The sequence below is a fragment of the Colias eurytheme genome, chromosome 13 (genome assembly GCF_061535395.1).
Source record: "Colias eurytheme isolate Ceu_HAF_F1 chromosome 13, ilColEury1 Martin Lab GWU primary, whole genome shotgun sequence".
NCBI lineage: Eukaryota > Metazoa > Arthropoda > Insecta > Lepidoptera > Pieridae > Colias > Colias eurytheme.
The window spans coordinates 11,311,647-11,338,696 of NC_142992.1; the positions used below are offsets into that span (position 1 = coordinate 11,311,647).

A 27,050-nucleotide genomic window follows, 5' to 3' on the forward strand; every position below is an offset into this window, starting at 1 on the left:
GTGATCAATAAGAAGTAACAGATAAAGTAACCAAATTATGAAAAAAGGAAAAAAAAATATTTAATCCTTTCGAAAACTAACTGCGGGTTAAGCCTTTCAACGTATGGTCAATATCTGCGTATTTTTTCGTATAAAATATCCTTCCATTATTAAACTGCAATTGTTAACTTAAACTACGATTAACGTCGATAAATACTTCAATATACAAAGATTTGTTGATTTTGATATTTTTTTCATAGCATTCTAATGATTTTTTATAATGAGAAATTATTTAAGAATAGAAAAAATCACGAGGCGATTCGAACCCACGTTTACAGCCTGACGCCTGACCTATCAATTATTTGGGGATTACGATCGGCTCAAAGTTTTATTTAATACTAGACTACTAGACTTCCATCTCCATGCACCAGCTGCACGCTAGTTGGCACTTGGCATTGTCCCAGCACCACATGTGGTCATTACTCCCAGAGATCTCCTGCCAACTTCGTAGTAACTCTTGCCTTTTATGGTCAAAACTGTGGAGGGTGCTACTGCGCATGTGGTTATGAAATCGTGTTTGTTATTGTTTATGAAATTTTTCGTAAATTTCTATCTCTTGTATTTCATCTCTTCCCGGTATTGTATTGCGTTAAAACTTAAAGTGCATAGTTTTTCTTTTACAATAAGCTAAGGACTACTTTCTGTGGCAGAAATCGTAACATAATCGTAACGATTTCAGACCAAAAAGTAAATTAACGCTCACAATGACACAACATACATTTATTTCAGGAAAATACAATAATAAAGTCTACCTAATTAAAAATAATTCAGAACACAATGTATTTATTTCATCAACAATAGTAGGTATTTAAAAAGTACCTAGGTACCTACTAGTACCTACGTATTAAAAAGTTGGATGTATCTACCCTTTAAATGTGTGAAAGTAATGACTAATAAAAAAATGTTGCCAAATATAGGACACTCAGTGTTTACGGTATCACGTTTACAAACAATGCCATAACCTTTGCCAGATTTTTGCCAACCCTTCAGTACTTCTTTGTTAAAAAGCAGGAAACCAATAGTTCCTGTAACCCCGGGCATGTTGCCAGCACACAAATAAATTACTCAACGTGGAATTATTGTCCACATGCGCATGCGCACACGTGCCCTTTGTGTCAAGTCATACTCGTGATGTACACGCCTCTAAGTAATATGTTTAATGACCCTTTTATGACTTATGCTGATCACCCCAACTGTGCTAGATTTCAACTGGGATGAAAACAAAAAAAAATTTGCCTGTAATGTATATGCAGCTTTTCCGGCGATTTTCCTAAAGTAGTATTGAGTTTACCCTTACTAACATCCAGCATACAGAAAAAATCATTTTTTTTTTCGTTTTAATATATAAATGAGATGCCAGGAATCAATGGATTGTGACAATTTTGCAAAAATAAATGCAATTTTTATATAAATGTAATTAGGTTCATGTAATTAATATTAATGAAAAGAGAGAAAATGACTTTATATTTTCTTAAAAATTTTCTGTAAAATCATTGCAGACACTTTAGATAATTATAATGCTTTATTAAAAGGAATGCTCTTTGTTTCTTAAGCTAAAGTGCACATATTGTTATAGAAAGGTATAATGTTTATCGGTCAAACGTACGACGTACCCATTTAATTCGGTATTATTCTAAATTAACATTAAATAAACAATTTACTACGCAATTCATACATGCGTAAAATATTAGGAATCTACTGGCCTAATAATATAATATGCTTTAGGGAACGTGTTAGAATGATGCTTAATTAGTCACCATTGAAATTGGATTAATTGAAAATATAATACAGTACAACTGAAGATTATTCAAAATTTAACTGAATTAAAACCATTGAATGTAGTAAAAGATTATATTTCACTCAAATTCAATAACAAAATTATTCGTTACCTAACTACAAAAAGAAAACAAACAATGTTTGTTTTTCAATAAATAAAAACAAAACATTATAAATCTTACTTACAAATAAACACGCGACAAGATAAACGTCATATTTCATACGGAAACAAAATTCCATGAAATTGAGGAATTTTAAGTATTTTCTTGTAACACCAATAGTAAACAAAAGCTGCGCGAGCGCGCGATCTCTTTGCCGTTTTAAGACACGCGGGAAAGACTGAAAATCGCCAGCAAAAATAACACCCAATTCGAAACTCAATACAAAGCGACTTATGTACTAAAAACGCTCTAATTTATAAGAACTCTATGGTTAGCGCGTTTTGGCGGGAAATCGTTTGACAGGTTCCACAGACTATATTTGGTTCGGTGACGTCAGGGAACGCTGCGCGCGCAGTCTTCGTCCAACATCCGCGCATGAGAGTGCGCTGCAATATGAAATATAAATTTATTATCCGTAAATAAAAATAAACGTAATATATCGTGTAATCAGTGAAACAATTAAGGATTGCCATAGTTGAACAATATTTTCAAGGTAAGAAAATAATGTTTATTTTTAATCGTCAAAATATTGAATGAAAATTCTCATCTGTTTTTTAAGATGAATTAAAATTTAATGGTTTCTGAAAACTAGAGAGTTGAAATGACCCAAATATTATAGAGTTTGCTCTACCGCGCTCTTATAGAACTTTCCACAACTACAAAGCTTCCTTATATTTTAGTGCCAGCGAAAATTAGCAGTCTGTACTCTGTGCTCTCTTCCAATATTAATTTTATGGAATAAAATTAATTGATTTTCATTCAGCACTTAATAGATTCAGATAATACATTTTACAGTAAAAAATATATTTTAATTTAACCTGTTGAAAAGGTTTACCGCCTTTCAGAATTAAGAATTTAAATAATATTTTTAATATAAGTATTTATTAATTTGGGCAAGCAATTTAAATTAATTAATTTTCAATAAAAATCATTGAATTGTTAAAATCTCGATCAAAAGATATGCTATTGAAAATTTCCTTTTAACCGTTCGTGCTACAAAAATATAAACCCATCCGTTGCAAAAAATAAAAACTAAACGCAAACATAAAATCTATATCGGAGTTAACCGCATCATTTCCTCCATAAAACTGTTCTCTTTTTAGCACTCGTTTTAACTTACAGTTAAACACCTTTAGTGGTTAGACATTCGATCGGAGGTTCGATTTCAAATCGTATTTATTTTTTAGTGCTCAATATAATATAAGATCTCTTGAAAAAAGCTCTTAGGAAGGTAAAATAGTTTATTTTTAACAACAGAGAAAATTAATTTGATAATGTTGATCCCGAGAATTTCCCAATTGAGAAAACTTGGTATCATAACTTGACATTTTTTCTCATAATGATAAATCTTTTGTCATATATATAAAACCATTTACGTCTATCTTCTTTTCCTACTTATTTATTTTTCTTAGTCCCATCTTTATTTATCAATCAATCATTCGATTCTTAAAACCTAAGACAAACTCTTGACTCTAGATTTTTTAAAACTTTAATTTCTCTCGTTTTCCTTACAATTTCCGTAATGCCTAGTATTTGAAAACTACATAAAACTACAATGTAACGGGTGTTTGTGTTTTGGTATGTCACAATGTCGCCGGACTGTGACGGTACCTACACAATTATACACGAAGTTACAATGCATACACATTGTAATATCTCTTCAAACTATTTGAGTTTATCCGTAATTTATTCATTTTTAAATACTCGTCAGTATGTTGGCAGTTTTCTAAATGCTAATCAATCTGCAACATTTTTACAAAGGTCTCGTTGTTCTTGAGTGACAAAATCCATACTAATATTATAAATGCGAAAGTAACTCTGTCTGTCTGTCTGTTACTCAATCACGCCTAAACTACTGAACCAATTTGCATGAAATTTGGTAGGGAGATATTTTGATACCCGAGAAAGGACTACCTTTTATTGCGAAATATGTACCACGAGCGAAGCCGGGGCGGCCCTCTAGTTTAATATAAATAGGAGTATAACTTAAAAATGGTAAAACAATATATGTAGTTGGTGTGAACTGACTTTATATTTACTTTCCTGTCGATGACTAGTTAAAAAATATGCTATTTATATTAAGAATTGATTGATTATATGGTGGATTTTGACCTGAACCCTCATAGGAGGCCCGTGTCCCAGCAGTGGGAACATAATATATGGGCTGATTGATGATGATGACCTGTATATAGAATGTAGGTGTATTCACAATTAACTTATGTAAATTATTATTAATAATCTATTATCAAGTTCACGTTGTACTTACAAACTAAAATTATTGCTGCGCAAATAACTTATCAACATAAACGACAAATTTAATGTATGTACATATATGTTGAAATACATTTTTCACAAAATAATTAAAATATCTTAAAAACTCGATAAAGATAAAAGTCGTTTGCAATTTTATGAGTGTGTAAGCAGCTTTCCCTTGCTCGTTACAGCTTTAATGACGAAGTTTGTATTGGTGAAGTTCAATTTTAACTTGTAATGTTTTTACCTGTTGTTTTAATTGATTCGATAATCTTTGTCTAAAAGCTGCCGTAAAATATAGAGAATAAAGTATCGTGATTAATTTTATCAAAACGATTATCGTAATTATTTTTCATTGTTTTCAATAACAATGCTATTCTCTTCTGTGTTCTGTTCGGCAGAAACACATCATAACTCTGTTTATAAAGTAGGATTTTTCGCCAATATTGATTGAGAAAATCTAGTCAGAGCTAAGACCAATGTTTTACTGATTATAAAACTTTCTGCAATCAATCATAGATTTAAATTTATATTTCTCTTATATTGAAATACTTGTCGTAGAGATAATATAATAATATGATATGTACTCGGTAGTCGGTAGGTTACTTATCGTAATTTTTGTTTCTGTTAATTAATATCTACATTTTTAGTCAAAAAATTCATAGCAACAGAGATAAATCATGACATCAATGAAATAAAAGTAAAAGTCTTTAAAACTTTCTTCCTTTTTTCATTAATTGAAACCGCATAAAACGATAATGTAAGCCGCGTTCACAAAAACTAAAATATTCCTTAAGTTGTCCTTACTTGACTGTTGCTATAAATGGTACACGACAATGCAGTTAAACATCACATTACTATGTAAAAGCAATGATTTCTTTTATTTTTAATATTAACATTTTCATTTTAATACTGTTCTTTACTTGATGATACTCTTAACTAACCACAAATCTTCGTATATTCACTAAAGGGCAAAATTTTTCAATGCTGCCTTGTTCCTTTTGGTCGTAACTTAATGTTATGTAGCCATCCTCGATAAATGGACTATCCAACATTATGAAAATGAAATCGAACCATTAGTTCCCCAGAATAGCGCGTCCAAAGAAACAATTTCTTCAGCTGTATTACTATAGATATGAACTAACATTTTAATCAGTACATTGTAACAAAACCGCGGGGCGTTCACTCCACTTATAATTAGCGATCGATCCCGATATACCGAAGTAGGCCAAATGTACCTGTGCGCTGCACTATTTTAGTATCTGATTCAGATACGGAAGTATATTGAAATACTATTTCGAATTGTAAATATCGTAAAAGAGATATATTGTGTATTTGAGTTTCTAAGTAGTTTTCGGTTAAAACTACTCCTAGAGGGTTTGACAAATACAAAATAATGCACATTAAAACTGGTATTGTATTAATTTAAGTTTTTCGTATATATTGGACAATATGAACAAAACATTTGATGATAAAGACAATAGTTTTGATATTGCCAAACAAACAACTATATAAATAACAGAAATTAATCAAACGTTACATTAAAATCGTTTTCCAGTACATTACAATATCCATCTATCGCGTCATTTAGTAAAAAACTGGCAGACGTTAATTTATCACTGATATCGAGTTATAAACAATGATGTTGGTAGTAAATATAGGTTGGAGGGATGCCAAGCCCGTGCCAACATTGGTACCACCCCATGGAACTGAGATGTATAGCTATTTTATTAGGGAAGCTTTTTGCTGTATCATGGACATAACTTCAAGCGTAGAGTGAACAGAACTAGGGAAGCGCGTTCCACCTTAGACCACATCTCAGCTTATCATCAGGCGAGATTGTGGTCAAGCGCTTCCCTATTCCAAATAAAAAAGGACGTTTTAAAAACTGTTCTAGTAACTGAGAATGCATGGCATTGAAAATTATTGCTGGAGTATTTGTAAGACATCCTGAACAGCGTACATTTTTAGCGTAACCAGTCTTGCTGTGTTATAAACCAACCTAAACTTGTTAGTAATATTACCCCTAAAGAGAAGATACGGGCTTGATTTTGAAAATCCTTACATCAAGAACAAGGTACATTTACCGAATAGCAGGCTATAACTTTTTCTTGCTCTTCTTTCTTGTTGTCCTTGATCTATCCTAGCGACAAAGTAGTCATTTATTAGACTCTAAAAGATTAGATATCCATTTATACATCTTCACAAAATATTAGTCTTCATTACGATGTGCATTGTCAGTGACATTCCAAAATGCAAGAGAAAGCCGATGTACGTGTGCAAACACGACGCAAGTACTCGAAATAGATGGCCATGTCTATTTGACGAGCTTTGATGGATTTCTTTAGTGTTTTAGTGTTTGTGTTGCGTAATGATTAGCGTGTTAAGAGAATACCACGCATTATGCTGGGAAAGTATTTGAAATAAATATTTGTCGATATACTAAGAGATTGCATTTTAACTAAGCTTACTAAATCGACATCAGCATAATTTCTATCTTTACATTTCATATTTACTCCGAATGCCGATTTGGATTACTTGGAGGTTTTTATATTGCCATCCAACAGTTTAGATTCTCCAGAATTAAATTGTCTTTACCTATAAAATTATGAAAGCTCAATTTTTAAGGAGTATCTTCATAAAGTCTTGTCGAACACGCAGACCACGGTTTGTAGTTTTACTTTCTTCATTTAATAAACCAAAAAATAAAAATGTTGTGTGGTTTTATGAAACCACGGTAAAAGTGAAACTTAGGCACAAAATAATCGTATTTGTACCTACGATAATGACTCCGAACACTGCTTTATACCTACTCGGCAGCCGACCGTCACGCGACATGCGCTACACAGACCAAAAAGTTTGAGACGATGTAATAAAAGTTTCACTTTAAAAAATTACACAGCGTTCAACAATCATCCCTATACAATATTTAATTTAACGCATATCACTACCATAGTATATTTAATTACAAAACGATTTTATCTCATTACTAGCTGCGCTTCACGGTTTCACCAGTTAGCTCCGCTCCTGTTGGTCTCAGCGTAATGATATATAGCCTTCGTCGATAAATGGGCTATCTAACACCGAAATAATTTTTCAAATGAGACCAGTAGTTCCTGAGATTAACGCGTTCAAACGAACACACTCTTCAGCTTTATAATATTAGTATAGATAAACACTAGATCACCTAGATCATTAGCCCGCGACCATAGCGTGCTGTCGTCGCGTGCGCACGCGTCACGCCCCTCGTCTTTCCGTAAACGCTTCTACAAGAAACTGACACACATGTGAATTCGCTAGAACATATTTACCATCATTTTTATATTTATGTTTATGGCAATTATCAATGGTAAAAAGCGTAACGTTTTCTAAACATTTTTCAAATATATTATTATAAAATGATAGATTATCAAAATATTCGTTGACCTAAAGCCGATGTATTTGTTATTAATTTCATCCGTGATTTGAAACATTACAGCTAGTAACCATACTCGTTTAAATATAAACTAAATAAATCACGAACCGCACTTTATCGCAAAAACTGTAAGGTAAATCTAAGCCCTATTATGCACGTGCATGAGATGTACCACTAATCTTATTCTAAATTAAAATAAATAAAACTAAAAAGTCCCTAATCCCGGAAAATGGGACACCATCTATAAATTCCCTTACGTAACCTGGTAATAAATAATCCGTAGAAAAGGTCTATTGATAGGATTGAATAGACGCCCCACCTGGACGTACGCCAAATGTATTAATTATTGTGATCACCTGCATTTTCCGCAAACACTTCTTAATTAGTCTAACTTATTAGTGATTTTCTGAATTTAACTTTATCGTTCTGTATCGTAAACTTTTATCGGCTTTTGATCACTCCAATTAGACTGTAATGATAATATTTGACGACGTAACAATTTAGAAAGGAGTAGGTATAGATTCTAGTAGGTATAAAAACAATAATTAGCACAGTATCTTGTTTAATGTCATTACTACTTGATAATGCCTGCCTCTCCTCCTGTCTGCCTTCTAAAAATCGATCATAGCAACGCCCTAAAAATGAAAAAAAAACATCAATAGAAAACAATGAATGAATAGTTTGATGTATTGAAAAAAGCAATCATCACCGTAAACCACAAAATCATCCAGAATCCAACCCAGATATCATTTGAAACTTACACCACTTAGCAATTAAAGCAGGTCAGTTTCCGTCAACATAGTTCACAATGAATCTGTCAGTTTATACTCTACGATGATCTAACCATTATTGTCCAAAAATATCCCGTGCTGGCGCAGTGACCTGCCAAAAATGTGCCCCACTGATCTTCTGCAGAAATGTTATCCGGTATTGAATTCAGTTCATGCTGGTTATAAATACTAGTTCTGTTTGGGGTTTAACCTACAATTGGAGTTAATGAAGGAATAAAAAACTATTCTGAAAGTAATATTAACCTTTTTATTGAAGATTCTTAAAAGGCAGCTGACATTTCTGCTGTTTAAACTAGAGTTGCTACTGCAGAAAGTTCAGAAGTATTTAAAATTAATCTGCATTCAAGTTATTGAAAAGTCAAAGAAAATTGCACCCTCTCCAAATGATATACTGCTTAAAGAGGATCAAAATTATAAGGGATATAGAAATGTTTTTGATTCCTAAATTAGACGCGCCCTTCGCATGAGTTGTATAAAACAACACTGGCATTCGGATTAAATGCCACATTTCTCGTTAAACAACCAAATATAGCTTAATGTCCTGCACGTCTGGACATCTACTAAAATATTTAACAAAAACAAAACATTGATTAATTACCTCCGCATTACTCTCTTTCACTGTCACAAAGGAAATCTACTGTAAAGTTCAACGTTTTTTAAAATTAAAGAAATTGTAATGGTCGTTGTATGTAGATATTCCGTTAACAATTATTTCAAATCTGTTGTTTCTGCTTTCTTGTAGCAAAATATTTTTATCATTTTCAATCATGATTTGGATGCAACTTGCAATCCATCTAGAAATCTATCCGTCTCTATATCGTATCTAAATGCAATTTTCATAAGAAAACAAATTTAATAAGCACATAGAAACTACAGTTCTTATTACCGATTTTCAACTGTCTCATTAAAACGAATTCAAAATTATCTACACATATCACGGGTACGTTAGCAAACTCCTGCCAAAAGATTCTGAACTATAATCCACTTACGTGATTATGAAATCGAATAGCGTTTAAAAATGTTTATGTTTTAGTTTTACAAGCTCCGTAGTGGCCGCCCCAAGGTCTGTGTATCTATTACTGTTGACGTCTCCGCCTACACTGAAGAAATGCCGAGATGAATATGCTTTCAGTTCATACCGACATTTTTTCAGTTAGCCTATCGTTAGAATATATTCCATTTTTTAATTAGATATTTAAGACTTTGTTTAATTTTATAGACGTAAGAAAAGCAGCATTGAAAATGGATTTCAAAATATAACAGCAATACAGTTTAATTTATAACTGATTTTTGTGATTGAAAATGCATTAAAAACACGTAACCGACTATCTCATTTTTAAATTCTTATCGTAGTGGCACTGAGCATTTTCACTGACTATTGTTGCATTGTTTACATACTGCCTAAAAGAATCGAAAGATAAACGTTTAACGTCAATATATTCAGTTCCAAAATTAACAAGATTATCCAGCCTAATAAAATATTCATTATACAACTATAACCTCGTATTTCCCAACTCAAACTGTAGGTCAAGCGCAGTTGTAAGCGGTCAACTGTCAGCTCGTTAAAAGCTCATTAAGTATATTTTTTTCTACGAATCGAGTGAATATAAATAGGCCTCTCCTTGGAGCGCGACCTCTGGATGCGTGGCGCCAATGCAGTGTCTTTTTAATTTTAATGCTGCAGGTGCGAGTGATCCAAGATATTTCAAGTATGTAGATTATAATATCTACGATTTAGATACTATTGAAAGATATATGAATCCTTAATTATTATTTTGAGATATTGTGTGTTTTTTTTTGTTCGTCGTTCGATGATTTCAATGACAGGAGAAGTGACCAGTAGAAAGTAATTAGATTACTACTTTTTACTGGTCTTTATTTTGATGTCACACAACGGATTTATCTCACACAACCTTTCTACCTATATGAATATATTTAAGACTGATTTATGTTAATTTTGAATTTCTCTCATATTAATCGGAATTTTTTCACCTCTGGTCTAGTAATTTTTCCACTTTTTCCAGGAGACTGTCCAAACACAAACCAGCGGTGGTAAGGTGTCCAGTCGTCAGGTGGAAGATATCGACTTCGAGCAGTGCTGGGACGAGCGAATACTACGCAAACTCGTGAGTAGACCCTGGAGATGTAATGTTAAAAGCATGTAAAAATAGTGCTGTATTTGGTGTTGAATATTGTGACAGGGCAGATATTCAAGGTAGGGAGGGATAAGGGAACTGAGAAGGGAAACACAATCTATGACAAAATTAATAAAAAAATAAAATTAAACGTAAGGAAACTCATTGCTGATTAGTACAACGATAATGATAGTCTGACTTGATGGTAAGAAACAGACATATTAAATACTAATACTAATGTTTTATTCGGTAAAGTTACATAAACATAATATAGTCTAATAACCACCAAAACACAAGTATTCGACAATAGAAAGTGGCCACTGGTATTACATACAATAACGCGCTCATTATACATGCAAATGCGGGTAATTGTGAAATAGCCATGATGCAGCTAGTTCCGGTGTGTGACGCTAATTACCGCGAATTATTTTTCTGACGGTCACGCTTATGTGTTTCCTTTGAAATGATTTTTTAGCTAGTACTATTGTAAACGCGAAAGTTTTTCAGGACGTCTGTTTGTTACTAAAACATGTTATCTAGGTAAAATCGGTCACAGCGATAAGTACTACAGACTAAGAATTGTTTTTTTATCTGGTCTTAAACTTTTGGCCTTATTGACACTGATTTCTTGAATTAATTAATAATTTTAAATTAGAAAATAATACTTATTTTTATTATTATGACTTACACGTACAATTAATATGTAAACTAATTAAATAATGTGCGGCTCATTATAAATTACATACAATGAGAATACCTTTAAGTCGTTGCTTTTTGGAAACTACAGTATAACACTTAAAATTTTGATTTACAGTTAGACGAGTGCACTGACTACGAGGTACGGCGTCGCTTGCGCGCGCGCATCCGTGCACTCATGGCGGAACAAGAAGGTATGTTCTAACTTCTAAATGCTTTAAACCAGGACAGAATATAAAAAAACATCATCTATATTTTGTTGTATTGTCACTATAATTATAATTTAAAAATAATATTTAAACTGCCATGACAATAAATACTAATGAGGGTATTAAATAACTTGCATTTTTATTATTTATTTACGAGATCAATAATTGTATTATAATGCAATATTGATATTTCCCATTACAGCATGTGCGAGCGCGGTAACAGAAGCACTGGCTGCCGCCGGAGAAACAGTCGAGACAGAAGAACAGCAACAAGCTGGAGAACGCGGTGAGTCTCTACTTCTGCCACTCCTACAGGGCTTACTGCAAGGCGGAGGGGAGAGACTGCTTGCGGGACTCGGAACAGCGTCTCATGATGTTGTGGCCGATGTACGACGTTCTCTACAACGTTTACGACTTGCTCTTGCTCCACCAGCAGACCACCCTCAAGCTCGTGCGTTGCTCGCACTTGCTGATAGACTAGAAGATGCACTAGATGCAGCAGATCGACTTGATGGTTGTAAACGCAAAACCCGGCGCAGGAGCCGTACAGCGCGACATACTGTAGGCGTCACCAGAGAGGAACTCGAAGAAGCTAGACGCATGGTCGATAGAGATACGTTACTCCCTGAACCTGTAAAGACTCCGACGTCTTCAGCACCTTCCAGCGCGCCAAGTATTGAATCGACTACCCCAGAGCGAAAACAGAGCGTCGACGACCAGGTCAGTTACCACGATGCTATTGAATCCAGACAAAAACCACAGCCGATTGCTCACAGTGTAAGTTATGAGCCTACCCCAAAAGTGAACAGAGATGCACAAGTGGTGGAAAGGCGCGCTCCCACGCAACGAAGACCTGATTTCTTCAGGCATTCAATCGCGGATAGTGCAGCGTCGGAACCGCCCAAAATTGCTACAGAGCGTTGGAAGACAGAATCTAAGGGTGGTATAGCTGCTATAGCAAATAAATTTGATGCAAAAATTGAAAAGGAGGCGCCGCCTCCAATAAAAAGAGCACCTATTCACCGGCCACAGTTTAATATACAACAAAAGCCAGTTGAAGAGCCTAGGCGTTCTGTATACCGTCCTCCGCCACCGACTTACAACTTTGCAGCCCCTCCTATTGATGATACTAAACCTTTGCACCGATCTAATAGTAACAGCAAACGTTTACGTATGAAGCGTGCAAATACCATTGATATTGGTCGTCCTTTGGGCGGTTACCGGTACGATAATGATGAGGACGATGAAGCAAATAACAAAGCACCATTAGTACCAGAGTTTAAACCGCAAACTGAAAACGACAAGAAATTTTTAGCTTTCATGCAGAAAAATGAGGAAAATGGTCGTCATCCTGGTGTAGGTCCAGCTAATTGGAGCAGTCGCTTTGGAAACATTAAGAATACTTTTGAAAATCGTGAACGTGAAGAAAACACTAGGTCGTCTAGTGCTAGTGCATCATCTGCTAAACGATTCTGGCAGGCTGCCGATTCATCACAGACATCTATGTCACGACCGCGCAAATTTCTTAATGAATCGACTCCTGAAATTATTAAACCGCCATGGGTATCGCAGCGTAGAGAATCATTAAAATCTTCAATATTACCAACCACGAAGCAAATACAACAACAAACAATTCAGCCTCCGGTGCCATTATCGCCAACAAAACCTGTCATCGTTAAACCATTTGTCGCGAGACCTATACCGGTAAATCAATTTTCTCATGCCCCAATGTCCGCATTTAAACCGCCGCAGAAAATACTTTCCCCCACCAGTGCACCCGCGAATATTTGGAGTCCTCCGTCTTCTGCTCTGCCTGTCTCTCCGTCAGTCGACACCCCACCTGTGTACCAATCCGTGCCATATGTTCCTACTTATCCTGATAATTCTAAACGGGTAGATAATGAAAAGCAAAAGCAAATACCTGCAGTTATACCTAAATATGAAAATAAGCTTAACCACTTGACGGCACCGAAATCATACGAGTATCGCGCACCCACGCCTCCGACTCACGCGCCAAATTCGCACAATTATCCGATACAGACCATCCCTAGCCAGAATAATCTCGCTGCACCGCAATTAGTGAAAAATATCGATACCACAAATTGCTATCGCAATTCAGAAGTCTATCCCCCGAAAATTGACGCTCAACAATTACAAATTGAGTTTTATGAAAAACAGATCCGGGAGAAAAACCGTCGAGATACATCGAGTGAAAGGTGCGAAATACCCGCGCACAAGCCTCCGGCGCCGCCCGCGCAGGCTCCCTACACGATAGTAGACTACACCCCTCCCCATTCGGCCTCCACGTTTATACCTTTACAGCAAACTCCGGACATCGAAAAAGCTAAAGCGCACAAAGTAGACTATTTGCCAGACGTAGTGATCAACGAAAACAACCCTCCTAATTATTTAACATCCCCGACGACCCGTATAACGCCCGTCAGCCCCGTAAAAACAAAATCCAACCCCGTGTACCAGAACGGCGACGCAAGGCTCAACGGGGACGACGGGGCGGCCACGGAACACGACAGCGTGGTGACTAAGGTGATGCGCGGGCCCGTGCGGGGTGCGGCCACCATCACCGCGGGCGTGCGGACGCGCGGCGCGGCCGACAGCCTGCGCGGCGTGCTCGACAAAATATCGTCGCCGAAACACGATGTCATTTCGCAGATAGAAAAGAAGAAACGGGAAAACGCCCGCAATCAGGTACGGCTCGCCCCGCCCCCCGGCCCCGGGCTGTCCCCCTCGCACGCTATCTCCCCGACCCGCGCGCACACGTATGAGGACGGGCACCGTTTGAACGCTTTGAGCGGATCGCGCAGCCCCGCCCTCGCCGCATCCCGGGAATCCGTATTCTCCAGCGAATCGCCCGCCAGTAGAGGCTCCAGCCCCGGTTCGGCCCTCGCCCGCTCCGGCTCCTGGCACAGAATAGAAGCGCCCAAAGCCGCGTCACCGCGAAAAGTGGTCGCTCGAACGAAATCGATGCACCTGCTGGCCGTGCCGAAACTGTTCGAGGGCGGAATAGCGCAGGAAGAGGTGCAGGAGAAGAAAAAGACGGTGGAGGCGTACTTTTCGGGGCAGACGTCGCCGAGCCGCCTGCAGCAGAGCCGCGGCAAGCCCGCGCGCCCGCAGGTGCAGTTCGCGCTGGGCCGCAGCAGGACGATGCCGACGGTGTCCGAGCTGCAGTTCCTGGACGAGAGCAACGCCGACGACGCGTTCGAAGACCTCGTGTCGGCGCTGGCGTAGACATTCCACTGGCGGAGGCGAGCGCGTGAGTCGTGTGTGTGTGGGCCGTGTTGTGTGTCCGCATGCCGTCCGCCCGACCCCACCTCTGGCATACCCGTTGTACATAAACATTGTAACGTTTTCATTTTCACCGCGCCCGTAACAGTGTTTTCACTAATAGCTTTAAGAATCATTGTAATGTCTTGCTGCTGTTTTCCGTGTTCCGTTTAGTGTTCTATTTGGTTTGATTTGACTCTATTTTATGAAAAATATTTCAAATCGTTATATCGTTTACAGAGGAAGAAGAAATAACCACTGTGACATCGAGCGTTAGGAGGAACTCGTCTGAGAAGACTGTTAGCAGCACCACTATCAAAAATACTAAAGGTACCTCATATAATACACTAATTTTATTTAACAAAATTACTTGTTATAAATATGAATAGAATAGCAAAATAAAGTAACAATGTAGTGATTAAAAATATGCAAACTTGAGTTCATCTCGTTGAATAAAATAATAACTATTATAGAATACTTACGATTTGTTAATAACTACATTTGTCATAAAAGTGAACATGTAAATAGCCAATTTGTGTTCCCACAGTTTTATCATAATGTAACTAAAAGTTTTCGAGTGATTACTAAAATAGAAACAAATGTACAGTTGTAGAGAGCATGAGCAGGCCGGCGCCGAAACCCGTCTCTCCTTTTGCTAAGTTCCGCCAGCTTGAAAAACAAAATTCTACTAACAGTCCCAAGTAAGTATTATACCTATAGTTAACCGTAGAATTTAAGATATCTAATTTGAACCTTGAGCAGGGTTCGAAGACTTTGACGAACAAGATGACATTACAATCTTCGGAAGAAATTTCCATAACAGCAGAATTATCAAGAAATGATGTCAATGTATTCAAAAACGTTTATCTGAATAAAACATACAAAATCATATCACTCGTCCACACACACATCTATATTTTTCCTTCATTATATAATGCGGTATATTTATTTATTTTAGCAGCTATATCTGTGGATACGGATAAAGGAATACAAGTAATTATATTATATATATACTATCTATTTTATTTAATAACAAAATAGTAGTGGCTTTTAGAGCTTTCTCAAGAGCTTACGGAGTGATGCGTAGGGCAGTATTATTCATACCATATATTATTTTAAATTTATGACTAGTAATACCAAGAAGTACATAATATATTTAATATCTTTTGCCTAAAGACGAAGTGAAACCAAAAAATATAAAAGTATCTATACATGTTATTCCTCCACGAAAATGTAAATCGACTGGTGTTTTTTCCGACTTTTAATGAATCATATTCGCTCCGTAGGTGTTCACATTTTCATTGGCATTAGAATACAATTGAAGTTCGCATCATGAGACAAACAGCACATCATGATTGTAAATAACATGTTATCGTTCGCTGCCCATTCTTGCACAATTTTGGGTGGAACTAGGAACCATTACAAAATCACAACTGTCATTCGATACAATAAGGAACTGCAAACATATTCATCATTGCTACAACTGTTATTTTATGCTGACATCTACATTTGTGAATCAGGCTGTAAGCATTACATCCATTAAGAGCATTTTCCACTTTCATTGCAATAGACTTCTTTTGACCGACATAACCATGAGCTTGCATCAAAGCACACACACACCTAGTTGTGCCCCGCGACTCGCGACTAATCGCGACTGCCTTGGCCGGTTGTAGCTCGCCCAAGACGCCGCAGAGCCCGGGCTCTCCGTCGCAGCCCTACTTCAAGTTCACGGACCCGGCGCTGCAGCTCAGCGCCGTCACTATAAAAGAGCGCTTGCTGCAGTGGTGTCGCGACAAGACCCGGGACTACGAGGTACTCACGCAACTGTCGCTTGTTAACGGGAACGGCATGTCCAGCAGGGCTCGCTGGGCTTCACAGTGACCAGTAGTACTTGTGTTGTTGCTTGAGACGGGGCAGTCTAAATTATGAGCGAATAAAGGATGACTAATTCAAATGTACATATTGACGTGATTGGTGTTGTTTTAATCCCTGGTTTAATGATTCGACACGCAACTCTGTCGCTCGTGGACATGGCTCGGGCGGGGCGGGGGGGGGGAGTGGGGGGGGAGTGACCGGTCGACGCGCGACGCATGCGGACACTCGCAAGTAACACGGAGCTCACAGCCGATCATACACGCTTATACGTTCGCTTCCTACCTCTGTATATATGTATATTATAAATGTATCATCATCTATTACCAAATTGTATCACTTTGGTTAACTTAAACACTCATTAAAACGCACATAAACAGAACCCATATTAAACGCGGTTAGTGTGACAGTTTTAAAATGAAAATAACTAACTGACCGCATGGTTTTAATGACCCTGAAAATACCTAGGTAGGTATGAGACGGATCGTGTTTTGCATGACTGTGTGTTTTTTTAAAGAAGTGAAATAAAATGTAAAATTATAAATTATTGATTAGTAAAATTTTCTCAAATGAGTATCGACCACATGCTATTATGCTTAACCGTTTTACCTGTTCAATTCGATAAATCATGAAAGAGGGAGATAAACATTAAAAGGCTGATGGCATGTGTTCGTCGAGATTCAGATCTTTGTACAATTGATTAATATTTCTATTTCTTTAATATTTATTTCAATGTGTGTTTAAATTCCACGTGTAAATTGCACTAAGAATGTCTATAACAATCTTGGATCTTCATTTAATTTTGCAAAATCGGTGACTTGGTGCATTTACGCACAGTATTATATTTGTCAATACTTCAAATCAAACTATTCAATGTTCTTACAATTTCAAATGGATACGGTCACTTGCAAACTTACAATTTTCTTTTTTTGGTAAACGGAAAATCGGCTTGGATTTAAAAATGTTGTCCTGTACCTAAAAAGTTCACGAAATTTAGAATTCCACTGTTCCTAATATACACTAAAAGTTGAAAACATATAAATTGCCATTGACAAAAGAACAACCAACATAATTAATTGTTGAAAACCAAAAGTCTCAGATATACCTATGTAAATATAATATTTGAGACACAAACTTACCCATCCACCGTTGCTGCAAATTTTACATTACATGGCTCAAAAATTTTTGGAGAATAAAATATTCCATTAATACGTTATTTATTATACGTTAGCTCCAAGTACGATTTTCCGTTTATCCCCCAACCACCCCCCAAACCCCCGCTAACTCCACGCGTAACCACAGAATGTGAAGCTGGAGAACTTCTCGACGAGCTGGTCGGACGGGCTGGCGTTCTGCGCGCTGCTGCACCACTTCCTGCCCGACGCCTTCGACTACTCCGCGCTGTCGCCCGACAAGCGGCGCCACAACTTCACGCTCGCCTTCAAAATTGCTGAGTGAGTTCCATTTGTTTAACTCACAAGTTTTCAGTAGTTCATAAGTGTAGGGTTGGGGTAAAATATTATAAGATACGAGATTACGATTAAGATATTTATTAATTCACTGATGGGATGAGATGATCTAGGATGGAGCTCCGCCCGGTGCGGAATCCGACTGCGAACTGACTTATTTTGTGTTAAAATAATAATTAATACATTATAATAAAAGGTGCAACATCGACGCATTGTATTCCGGGAACTTGTATTGTCTGTACGATTAGGTACTTAATCGTACAATAAGGAGATCGATCAGTTTTCGTATTTAGTAGTTTATATTTTATGATTTCCACTGGATATTGTGGAAATTCAATTGTTTTTAAACATGTTTATAATTTCGAGCATATTGCATTCTTTATTGCAATTTAGTGTTGAGCTATGAATAAATAAATGTTTAAGATTGAGTTTATAAGCATAGGAACTGGCGTCTTTGGCCTATCCTATTTTTTATCTTCCTATTTAAAATGTATTTTCCAGTAACAATAATACAGTCCACAGTTTCCAATGATGTTTTTGTTCTCATCACAATCAATTCAAACGAATAATTGTTTAATTTCTATTCCCAACAGTGAGAAGGCGGGCATCTACCCCCTCCTGGACGTGGACGACATGGTGGCGATGCGCAAACCCGACTGGAAGTGCGTCTTCACCTACGTGCAGTCCATCTACCGCCGCTTTAAGGACGAGCCCTAGTTCTACCACTCACCTGTGCTAACGTTTATCAGCCTTGCTATTGGTGGATATTATTCATAAATTGACCAATAGCAGAGTTGCAAGGATAGTGGTAAAACTAGTATTGGACGAACTCGCTATTTAAAATAAGCCACGTGGTGTCGTGTGTCCACCACTTTGTAAAAGTATCAAGACTGTTCAGCAGATTATTGCTATTCGATTAATGTTTAGAACTAAGTTTAAAATGAATTGCGTTTCATATATTTATGTTACTGTTATATACTTCGATATACTGAATGATCTTGATACTTAGTTGGTTTATAAAATAGCTGGTTCCGTCCACACGCTCAAGCGTGGTTAGTCGAATGTCACAAAATTTGTTATCGGTAAGCAGAGTCCAAAGAGCGATTGTTGTTGATTGTTTTTGTTTGTCAGATTGTTTGTCGTTTGTTTGTTAACTGTTTATCCGTCAGCGTCCGCCCAGAACGCCGTTTCTCCACGCGCTGTCTCGTTTATTTCTATGTTACAAAACGAAAATGCTGCATCTACTTTCCGAAGTAGCATTTTCGATTCTTAGCATCGATAGTCCTCCTATTTATTGTAATAAATCTCAAGATGTATGTGATTTTTTTTATATTAGCCTTTAAGACTAACGTTCAATTATTTAGGTCATAGTTGTGCGCGAACTGTGGCTGGATCTTCATAACTTATTACGACACATAAGATAGTCGCATCCGCCATTTTTTCTACGATTTATTATATTTTATTAACATTAACTATTTATCTGACATAATTATTAGACGCTTGATGTAATCGCCTTTATTTAATTGACCATTGTTATTAATTTATAATATTATGATAGAAATAAAAGATTAACAATTTTTTAATGCGTTTTTTTTAACATTGTCTCCTGATCAATACAGTTTTTAGTAGAAAAATACATGTACATGTTGATATTATGAAAATTATGAACGCCTGTGACATTTTTGTCTCCACTTGTACTTTTAGAACTTATTTTCAAACTTTTCGCTATGAATTATAAAGAATAAAATACAATCAAAAAGTTGACTGGGACCGGGTATTTGTTACTAGTTATTTTAATGATACATTTTGGAAACTGCCATACTTTTATCCTATTTGAAAGTTAAATTAATTTATAATTCCAAATAAGGCACTGAAATAATAGTAAGAAAATACTCAATAAAGTCCAAGTTCATTTCTAGAAATACAAAAAAATCTCTATAAAAATATTTGCATATAAAATCACTGTATAAAAGCTGAACAATCAAGGGTCCGCGAATCCAAACGGTAGTGCGACCATAAACGGGTCCGCCACGTTGGTCGCGCGCTCCGTGGTCACGTCCGTCGCGCCCACGACCGTGGCCAGCGAGCTCGCGCTGGGCGTGGGCGTGGGCGTGGGCTCGGCGAGTGACACGTGCACGTGGAGTGTGCTGTCGCGCCACGTGCGCCACGACATCTGGTGCTCTTGGATCTTGAGCAGCATCCACGTGGTTAGCAGTCCATTCAGCGCGCCTACGGGAGATGACAATCTTTGGATACTATTATAATGCTATGTTACCTAAATATTATGAGATATAAACCAACGAGTATTTTTATGAGCAAGCACAGTTAATTTGATATTTTTTCTCCTAACGTAAAATACATAAAAATACTTATAGTTAAGTTTCCATTTACTTCACTAAAACTGAAATTAATTAATATACAACCTACAACTGTTATAAAAGGTATCTATAGGATTTTTTACAGTAAAGTTCCAGGGTTTTTTTAAATACTATTATAACGATGATTCACTGAATAATTACGGGGTTTAAAATACACTGGTATAGAGAAATACTTATTTTATTAAAATACTGTCTAAAAACAAACCCTTATAAAATACATATCTCATATCATACATAACAGAGACATACAACACAAACACGTTAAAAGATGTAACAAAACCAACCTATAACCCCAATAAGCAGCGACGAGAACAAATTCGCAGCTAGCGCGGCACCGCCACCGCGTCTCGCGCCCGCTTGCAGCGCCGCGTCACACGCGTGCAGCGCTCGTGCTGTGCCCAGCACCGACGCCGCTCCCAGAGCTGCCCCGCGCCACGCGTCAGCTGCGAGAGCACGACCACGACCGGACCGCGCCCACTCCACTACCGACCGCGCCCACGACCATCTGATAATAAGCTGTTGTAGTAATAAACGTACCCACGACCACGGACCATCAGATAGTACACATCGCGAGCTCTTAATAACAATCGCATTATATACATTTAAAAACGTATACATTATGTAATATTGTAATGAGACAAACAATAAATATTTTGAATAAATATAACGGTTTGTTTTATTTTTCCTCCTTTATTCCTTAACTCAGATATAAAGACACAATTTCACATACCTATTGACGTAGAATCAAGCTTATTCTTAGTTGGATCGTATGATACCTATTACCTACATTAGAGCTAAGTAGGATAGATATAACACATTAGGTGCCTAACTACATTGACAAAGACAATATTATTGAAGTGAAACTTCTTTATCGGGGGTGGACAAAAATTTTGTGAGACATTTTTTGCGTTACGCCGCGCGCGTTACATTTTTTGCGTTACGCCGCGCGCGTTACATTTTTGCGTTACGCCGTACTCGTGACATTTTTTTTCTTATCCCTACCACGCGTGATTCGACGTATACTTTCTCCAGCGGAGTAGGGATATCGTATCGTTTTAACGTACGTCCTACCACTTTACTTGACCGTTTTTCTATTGCACTCGTATTTATTTCCAACGCTCTATGGTGACGTGATAATATTATATTAAAGTGATCAGCACAATCAAAGTGTTTATTTTAATTATTCTAATTCCAGTGAATTTAAAAAAAAAAGTAAGTAATTACATATCTTTTTCTAATACTTAGGTGTAATTATGGTATTTATTTTTCTAAGTTATTTAAAATTAACCTCACTTTTTGATTGTATTTTTCAATTTTTTCAATTTTATTATAATATGTATAGATAATATGTATAGATACACTAGCACGTGGGTGGAATTATGTATAAATTTTTTCTAATACTTGAATGTTATTGTGGTACATATTATTTATTTTTCTAATTCTAAAATATTTACAGTTATTCTCAGTTTATGATTGAATTTTTTAAAACACCAACACGTGGGCGTGATCATGTTATTTATTTTTCAAGTTATTTAAGCTTAACCTCTGTCTTAATATGTATATATTATGTACTATGTGCGTCATTAATTTCTGACTGTTTCGAGATTTGGTGCAAAATAAAACAGTGTGTAAATAAAATTAAACAATTGAGTAAAAGTATAATTTCATAGATAACACGTTGAGAAGTTCCCTGTATAAATATATATATACATATCTTGTATAAATACATACATAATATGCCTATAGATCTTTACTCAATTGTTTTATTTTATTGATTTTTTACAAATTTTATTTACACACTATTTTATTTTGCACCAAATTTCGAAACAGTCAGAAATTAATGACGCACATATTATATTATATACGTTTTAATATAGAATATTTTTTATTTTACAACCTTTACAACTTGATCATTAGGAATTTATTACCTCTATTGTTCGAACAAAAATAAGTTACCGACTTTAAGAACGTGCCGACAATGTAAGTACACAATTGTTTCTTAGAAAACATTTTAGGAGTATACGATAATAAAACTATGACTCACGTAAACACGTGTTTGCTTGATTGGTGTCAGGTGTTCAATTATAATTTTATGAATTCAAAATTTATAAGAATAAACCTCAAACTCTCTGTCCAATCAAAATCCGCCTAAGTCGAAATCCTTTATAAGCTGAAAACTTCAGTGGCCGGCGTAAATATTCAAATAGGTAGCGAGGAGCGAAGCGACGAGCATCTTAGGTTAACTTTTGAACTACCGCACGAGCCGAGCGAGCGAAGCGAGCGAGTTGCAGCAGCGGCCGGTGTAAATATTTAAATAGGTAGCGAGGAGCGAAGCGACGAGCATCTTAGGTTAACTTTTGAACTACCGCACGAGCCAAGCGAGCGAAGCGAGCGAGTCGCGGCAGTGGCCAGCGTAAATATTCAAATAGGTAGCGAGGAGCGAAGCGACGAGTATCTTAAGTTAACTTTTGAACTACCGCACGAGCCGAGTGAGCGAAGCGAGCGAGTTGCAGCAGCAGCCGGTGTAAATATGTAAATAGGTAGCGAGGAGCGAAGCGACGAGCATCTTAGGTTAACTTTTGAACTACCGCACGAGCCGAGCGAGCGAAGCGAGCGAGTTGCAGCAGCGGCCGGTGTAAATATGTAAATAGGTAGCGAGGAGCGACGAGCATCTTAGGTTAACTTTTGAACTACCGCACGAGCCGAGCGAGCGAAGCGAGCGAGTTGCAGCAGCGGCCGGTGTAAATATTTAAGTAGGTAGCGACGAGCGTGTGACTAACGTATTTCTTTAATATTGTATATAGTAAATTATTTTTTGAAAAATAAGGACATAAAGAAGTTTAACTTCTTACGTGTGTACTCTAGTACACGCACACATTTTTATAATTTCATTAATCCATATCATAAAGGAAATAAATATTGCTGCACAACTTTTTCTAAAAACTATAATTTATCCCATTTATACACAAATCAAACCAACTAACTTACGACTCCCACACCAATGATAACTATTTCTAAAAACTAAGCTATCTTATTATCACACAACCTATCAAACTAACTTACAACTCCCGCACCAACATCAAAACTAATTATTTACCTTACTGACACACAAACCAAACTAACTTATGACTCCTAGTCACCACATAGTGATGCTAAAACAACTAAAGAACTTAGAACGAAACTAACTTACGGCACCGGCACGACCTAAACTAACTTATGACTCCTAATCACCACATAGTGATGCTAAAACAACTATAAAATCTTTAGAACCAAACTAACTTACGACACCGGCACAGCTATTTCTAAAAACCTATAAACACACGACTAAAACTAACTTATGACTCCTAGTCACGACATAATGATGCCTGCACAGCTCGCAGTGCGACGTGGCCGCTTGCAGCAGCCACCGCTCGAGGCAGGAGCGGTGCACGGCGGCGATGGTGCCGCGGCACGAGCACGGCCGCACCAGCCGCTCCGCTGAGCTGCCGCCGAAGCAGATGCGGCAGATGTTGTCGGAACGGATGCTGGCGGTGACGCTTGATACCTCTTTCGCGTCTGAACCCTTTTGTGATAGTCATAGATAATAATAATAGGTCATAAAGTGAAAATGAGGAATAATAAAAACAGATTCTTGTACATTGTCATGTTATTTTAATATGAATAAAAACGTTGTTAAGCGATAATTCAGGTGTCATCTTTTTTTTATATATATGTATCTTGAAATCCTTACACTTGATCATAGAGACAGTCGTAGGTAATCGTAATGTATTTTGTTAAAAAAATCTTTATCTAAATCGGTTGAGCTGTTTTTACAAAAACTAAGGCAAACATAATTAATAAAAGAAAATATCTCCTTAACAATTATTACGCAATCACACAATCTTCAATTTACACTTAACTGCTATATCAAAGAATACAAATACCAATCAATGAGTAATAACACTCTATCTATCATTCATAAGATACCTGTTTCTTCAGCAACAAAGCGCAGACGGAGCCGAGTATGGACATGGAGCGCGCCGTGGGCTGCAGGATGGACGACGCGGGCGACGAGAACGTCAGCGAGTCGGCGATGCGCTCGCGCAGCACTTGCGAGTCTTGGATGTCCGACAGATTCGCTAACACTGTTATTGTAATACTGTACTTAGTTCTGTACAAAATTAGGTCCACCTTGTTTTGCTAATAATAAGTATCGAGTATGCAATAATTTATAGAAAAAAGCTTAAAAAATCGTTATCTTTTTGGATAATGTATTGAATATTAATAAAGTTGATTATCATATATCTGTATAGTGTGTTTTATTATAAAATATATATTAAAGCGTATGGAATATAAAATAGGTACCTATACCCTTTTTATTTTACAATAATTAATAGAGTTGTTATGACTTTGACGTCGTAGTTAGCTCTCAAACGGATGGACCGATTTCGATGCCTTTTTTTTCATTTGAAAACCAGTCCTTGCGGTAGTTCTTAGCAATGTTTATAATCTACGATACCTATTAATTTTTGATAATAGAGGATACCTAAATAAAAAATTCAATTGTAAAACATTATTATATCTTCGTGTGTGTTCATACAGTTTTGAAGGAATTTGTTGTCATGACTCATCAGATGCAAGATAATTATTAATTATATTATGAAATACCATTACGTAATCTTATTACAGTAAACTTTTATATGAATTTGTATTTGAGTAACTACTTATTTTTGCAGATAATATATTTGTTTATTTTATTTTGACGCTTTTTAATGCAAAATAACCATTGGTAAACCATTAGTGTAACGATAAATTAAATATTAGTACATAGTTCGATCACCATAGTACTGAGGCATAAGTTGCTTTTAGCACGCATTTCAATTACCTAATTATTATTAACAGTAATTATTAAAAAATAATATTGTGAAATCACAACCCACTAAATGGAAAATCCGTCCCATTACTTTGAGGAGATGCGTTTTAAAGCCTTCTGTGTCAATAACATTTTCATAATATTGTCCTGTGTATCCAGGTTAGCGCATATTTGGGCAAAATAAGCTCGTTTTAGGAAGGGAGAAGGGTATTGATATGTATTTGTAAACATTATGATATCGGCAGGATGACGCATAATTTATTTATACAGAACATTGTTTTACAACTCCAGAGATAAAACCTAATTGTGTAATGTGTTATTAATTCGATTACTCAATTGTATCAACTCCTAGCACTGACTGATTTCTCATATTGTTGGAGCAGCCTATTCAGCACTAAGTCTAAAATAATAACTTTAAAAATAATTTACAAATATATGTATATAGCCAAGAATATGGTGTAGGTAATTGCTCTACATAGATTGCATTTCTAGAAACAACAGCAATGAAGCCCGATGGATAAAAATTACAATCACCTGGGGAGGAAACACCTGGCGAATATCTGCAGCTAATGTCAGTCTGCTGCGCCGTAGACCGCAGGTCTCTGTCACGCTGGGTGCCATGATTGTGTGCGCTTGACTATTTAACAATTTTATTAGGAAACGGAAGTTCAACCGTACATTCACTCAAATAGTCAATAATTAAAATTAGAATCAGGCATGGCATGGCTCTAGGGTAGAGCACGTAGAGCATAATAGGTATTATACACACCGTAATTTAAAATGACTCACTAATTACGTAGATTAGGTTCTCATAATAGGTAATACTAATAAAAATATTTACGATTTTAAACTGATTTTATTAAGAAGTAGGCACAGATGCGACCTGGGGTTCCAGTTGACCAGACGATAGAGTTTTTAATTGACTCTACCAATTTTGAATATTTAATATTACAAATACATTTATTATGTAGGTAGGTACTAACAGGAATTTGCACTGACGAACAGCTGGATGCAGACATACTTATGGTGACTCTGCTATCGGAACTCCTGCTTCCCCAAAATATTAGCAATGTTTGACCTTCGGTTACGTTACATTCCTGAATAAAACAATTTATCATTTTTAAAGCATTTTATTTTATACTAGCGGTGCGCCCCGGCTTCGCCCGTGGTGCATATTTCGCAATAAAAGGTAGCCTATGTTCTTTCTCAGGGCCTAAAGATTGTCTGTGCCAAATTTCATCAAAATCGGTCCAGTAGTTTTTGCGTGAAAACCATACATACATACATACATACAAACCTTTCCTCTTTATAATATTAGTATAGATTGAATTTTTATTGGGTTCCTATCTTATACGGTCTACTTACCCTGATTAGACTGGAATAGCTACAAGTTCTGTGGAATTTGAAATTTGCTCTTTGTAGCGTTTGTTCAATATTCGGTTTGTATTTTATTGGTGCCAGAACTGCTTGCCTTAGGTTTTGTATAGTATCAATAGGGAAAATTGGTGCGTCATTGGACTCTATTAGGCAATTCAAATTAACGAATCTACGCATTTTTCTCTCGCTTTGGAGACATTGTATTGGATTGAGGATTTAAAAATTTTACTTGAAATTTTAATATTTATTCATGATCATAGATCATTGTTTTATGACAATGTTGAATGTATGACGTTTCCAATATTATACCTATTTGAAAATTTCATGATATATTTTATTACGTCA

The 27,050-nt window shown here is 36.5% G+C and overlaps 2 protein-coding genes across 5 annotated transcripts in view; one reads left to right on the forward strand and one right to left on the reverse strand.

Moving 5' to 3' along the window:
- The window catches only part of LOC149903697 (uncharacterized), a 92,197-nt gene extending 72,521 nt beyond the window's left edge, over positions 1-19,676 (forward strand). For 2 of the 3 annotated variants that reach the window (XM_090108336.1, XM_090108335.1), the window contains 8 exons: positions 10,460-10,561; positions 11,385-11,460; positions 11,678-11,761; positions 14,998-15,087; positions 15,365-15,458; positions 16,431-16,569; positions 17,932-18,083; positions 18,692-19,676. In XM_090108336.1, the coding sequence (XP_089964462.1) occupies positions 10,460-10,561; positions 11,385-11,460; positions 11,678-11,761; positions 14,998-15,087; positions 15,365-15,458; positions 16,431-16,569; positions 17,932-18,083; positions 18,692-18,815 (861 nt within the window). In that variant the 3' untranslated portion in view covers positions 18,816-19,676. Of the gene's footprint in view, positions 1-10,459; positions 10,562-11,384; positions 11,461-11,677; positions 11,762-14,997; positions 15,088-15,364; positions 15,459-16,430; positions 16,570-17,931; positions 18,084-18,691 lie in introns of those variants that run through there. The other variant, XM_090108337.1, reaches the window with a different exon arrangement.
- A 403-nt stretch (positions 19,677-20,079) lies between these two features.
- LOC149903699 (uncharacterized) lies at positions 20,080-26,882 on the reverse strand. Of its 2 annotated transcripts, none has more exons than XM_090108350.1 (7): positions 26,694-26,882; positions 26,312-26,425; positions 25,863-25,965; positions 24,443-24,594; positions 23,812-24,038; positions 20,761-20,981; positions 20,080-20,327 (listed from the first exon to the last, which is right to left on the reverse strand). In XM_090108350.1, exons 1-7 carry the CDS (start codon positions 26,880-26,882, stop codon positions 20,080-20,082), a joined length of 1,254 nt encoding a protein of 417 aa, XP_089964476.1. The 2 variants fall into 2 exon arrangements, with proteins under 2 accessions (XP_089964476.1, XP_089964475.1); XM_090108349.1 differs by having other exon boundaries at positions 24,443-24,600.
- Positions 26,883-27,050: the final 168 nt, after the last annotated feature.

What these genes read in the sequence shown, in the direction of transcription:
- LOC149903699 (XM_090108349.1), bottom strand. Translation starts at nt 26,882, where the DNA reads ATGCGTAGATTCGTTAATTTGAATTGCCTAATAGAGTCCAATGACGCA. An exon ending in GCTATTCCAGTCTAATCAGG is followed by an intron (nt 26,426 to 26,693) that starts GTAAGTAGACCG and finishes TGTTTTATTCAG; the next exon opens with GAATGTAACGTAACCGAAGG. An exon ending in CTTTGTTGCTGAAGAAACAG is followed by an intron (nt 24,039 to 24,442) that starts GTATCTTATGAA and finishes CTATCACAAAAG; the next exon opens with GGTTCAGACGCGAAAGAGGT.